General features: G+C 44.4%; 1 protein-coding gene across 1 annotated transcript in view; it reads right to left on the bottom strand.

Annotated features, from left to right (window-relative positions):
• PLPP1 (phospholipid phosphatase 1) overlaps positions 1 to 2,163 on the bottom strand; it is an 86,243-nt gene extending 84,080 nt beyond the window's left edge. The window contains exon 1 of the mRNA XM_042781445.1: positions 1,992 to 2,163. Within this exon, the coding sequence (XP_042637379.1) occupies positions 1,992 to 2,163 (172 nt within the window). The remainder of the gene's footprint in view (positions 1 to 1,991) is intronic.
• Between the last annotated feature and the right edge of the window lie 350 nt (positions 2,164 to 2,513).

Here is a 2,513-nt window from a genome sequence, read left to right as displayed (position 1 = left end):
GAAATGGCAGGGTCCAATTAGCTGTTGGCACAGGTCTGCACTTAATTAGCATGAGGGGGCTTCACAGGAGGAAGTTTGTCATCACATGGGACTTTCCAGCCTGGGAGGGTTTTGCCACCTCGGTTGTTTATCAGGCTGTCTCATCAGGGCCTGACACCCGGAGGAAGCTGCTAACTGAAATGTTGGTGGCTTGAGTTTACTCTGGCCTACCATTCCAACTTCTAATGTATAAAGGGCGACGTGATTTTTTTAGTTTCTGCCTGCTGAACAGGGTCGGAGATGGAGAGAGGGGTTTCATAAGTTGGAGTTTGAAAAGTTGGGGCCGTCAGTTGGCAACTTGGTGTAAGGATGTAGGAGAAGTTGATGTACCGTGACCTGAGATATTTCAAGTTGGTTTCGGAGAAATCTGAGGAGGTAAGGGGTAAAGAGGAAGAAGATGGCAATTAGTATAAATGGGTTTATGAGGGGAAGTAGCCAGGCGGTTAATGGAGATTGAAACTACGTGTGAATAGGGAGTTGTTGATTTTTTTTTTTTTTTTGCGTAGGTTTTCACTCAGATGGTTTAAGGTGTTAATATTCTGTTCTACTAGACCGGATTCATTGATATAATAACAGCCTTTTTTCTCAGGAAGATACAAATTTTACTTTCTGCCACTGTTAGTAGGTCTAGGGTTTTCCGGTTCTGTAAAGAAACTTGGGTTAAAGAGGTTAATTGTCGCTGGAGGGGGGTTAGGGAGTCTTTAGTGGTTTTTACTAGGAGCTGTAACTGATTTTTTAGTTCTGGTGTTGATGTGATACTGTGTTTCAACAGCCAGGGTGGTGGAGGTTAGAGAAAGATTAATTATGATAGGAAGGAAGGCTGTTTTTTTTCTGGGTTAGTGTTGTAGAAAAGATAAAGAATTCAGTTTCTATGTAGAGTGTAAGTTGAGGAATGAAAGTTACTGGGAGGTCTGGATTTTTTGTGGAAGAATTTATGTAAGGAGTTATTGTACTATTACACTAAAAGAAGGTATGGTAAATAGTGTGTATAGTTAAAGTAGAATTGGGGAGGAAGTATACAGGTGGTAAAGAGGAATTAATGAAGGTACTTTTTTTTTTTTTGTACTAAGTGGAGCCAGGAAAAAGAAGGGGTTGATGTGTGTTTCTGAGAGTTTGTGGACAGAATTTGTTGTAATGTTCGTTTTGTTTGTACTGGTAGGATGGGGTGTTATAAGGGGGCTGAGTGGAGATTAAGTGTTTTTTGGATAAGAAGTGTTGTATAAGAGGTTTTAGGTTGTGTCGGTGTGTGTGGGAGATAGGAAATTGGGGTTTGGATGGGAACTGTGTGGGATCTTTTAAATGTACCATGACAGGGGAGTGATGAGAGGTGATGGATGGGGAAGAGGTATTTCATACGTATGGATCAATAAGGTCAGGGGACATTGGGAAATTTGGTGCTTGCGGGGAGGTAGTAGTTAGCGATAATAGGAGAGAGGTAGAGTGATCTTGAGTCCAAGTTAGAGTGGTTTTAATTTTTGTGAGGAAATCTCGTCCCAAAAGGGAGGTAAGGCAGGTTGGTATAACGAGAAATGAGCGCAAGAGAATTTTGTTATTTATTAAATAGGTGATGGGGCCTGTCGTAAGGGGGTTTGAGGGTTGCCCGTTAATTCCCATAACAGAGACTGAGGAAGGGAAACATGGTCTCGAGAAGGAGGGAAGTACAGAATAGGTAGCCCCCGTATTAATTAAAAAGGAGACTGACTTACTCGCTACCTTGATAGTGACCCTGGGCTCAGTGAGAGTGATTGGGGTTGTTGAGTCTGGGCTCCTTCAGTTGTCAGTGGCTAGGCCCAAGACTGTCGACAGCAGGTTAGTGGATGGGGAGGATGGCCCTCGGTGCTTTGTCACAGAGGGACAGTCACTCTTCCAATGTCCTTTCAAACCACACACTGGGCATGGGCTGGGGGCCGGTTGGGGTTGAGGGCAGAATTTGGCCCAGTGCCCTTCCTTACCGCACTTGAAGTAGGATCGGGGAGTCACAGAGGAAGGAGGTCTTCTGTCACTATGTGCTGGTCTCAGGGCCACTAGCAAGGTATTGGCCTGCAAGGCGGTCTTCTGGCGGGTCCTGGCTTCCCTATCTGTCTCCGCTTTTTCCTCCCAGGTGTTAAAGACTTTAAAGGCCATATTTACTAAGTCTCTGATGGGAATTTGGGGTCTCTCTTCAGCTTTCTTTAGTTGTTTTTTTTTTTTTTAATGTCAGGAGGTGATTGGGTTATGAAATGAGTGGTTAGGACTGTGGTTCCAGACGGAGAGGAGGGGTCTAGACGGGTAAATTGGGTAAAGGCTTTGGTTAATAGGTTCAGGAAGGTGGCTGTGTTCTCATCTGGAAGTTGCGTAGTTTCTTGGAGTTTGTTAAAATTAATTGTTTTATGAGAGACAGTTTGCAGACCTGCCAGGAGGCATTGGAGTATTTTATTTCTGTGGGACTGCCCGGTGCGTCCGGACTGGGTGTCTGGAGAGGAAAGGGTGGGAGA

The sequence above is a fragment of the Orycteropus afer genome, unplaced genomic scaffold (genome assembly GCF_000298275.1).
Source record: "Orycteropus afer afer isolate SDZICR_OR568_19922 unplaced genomic scaffold, OryAfe1.0 scaffold00122, whole genome shotgun sequence".
Lineage (NCBI taxonomy): Eukaryota > Metazoa > Chordata > Mammalia > Tubulidentata > Orycteropodidae > Orycteropus > Orycteropus afer.
The sequence above is the reverse complement of the archived record's forward strand: the minus strand, read 5'-3'. Positions and strand labels throughout refer to the sequence as shown.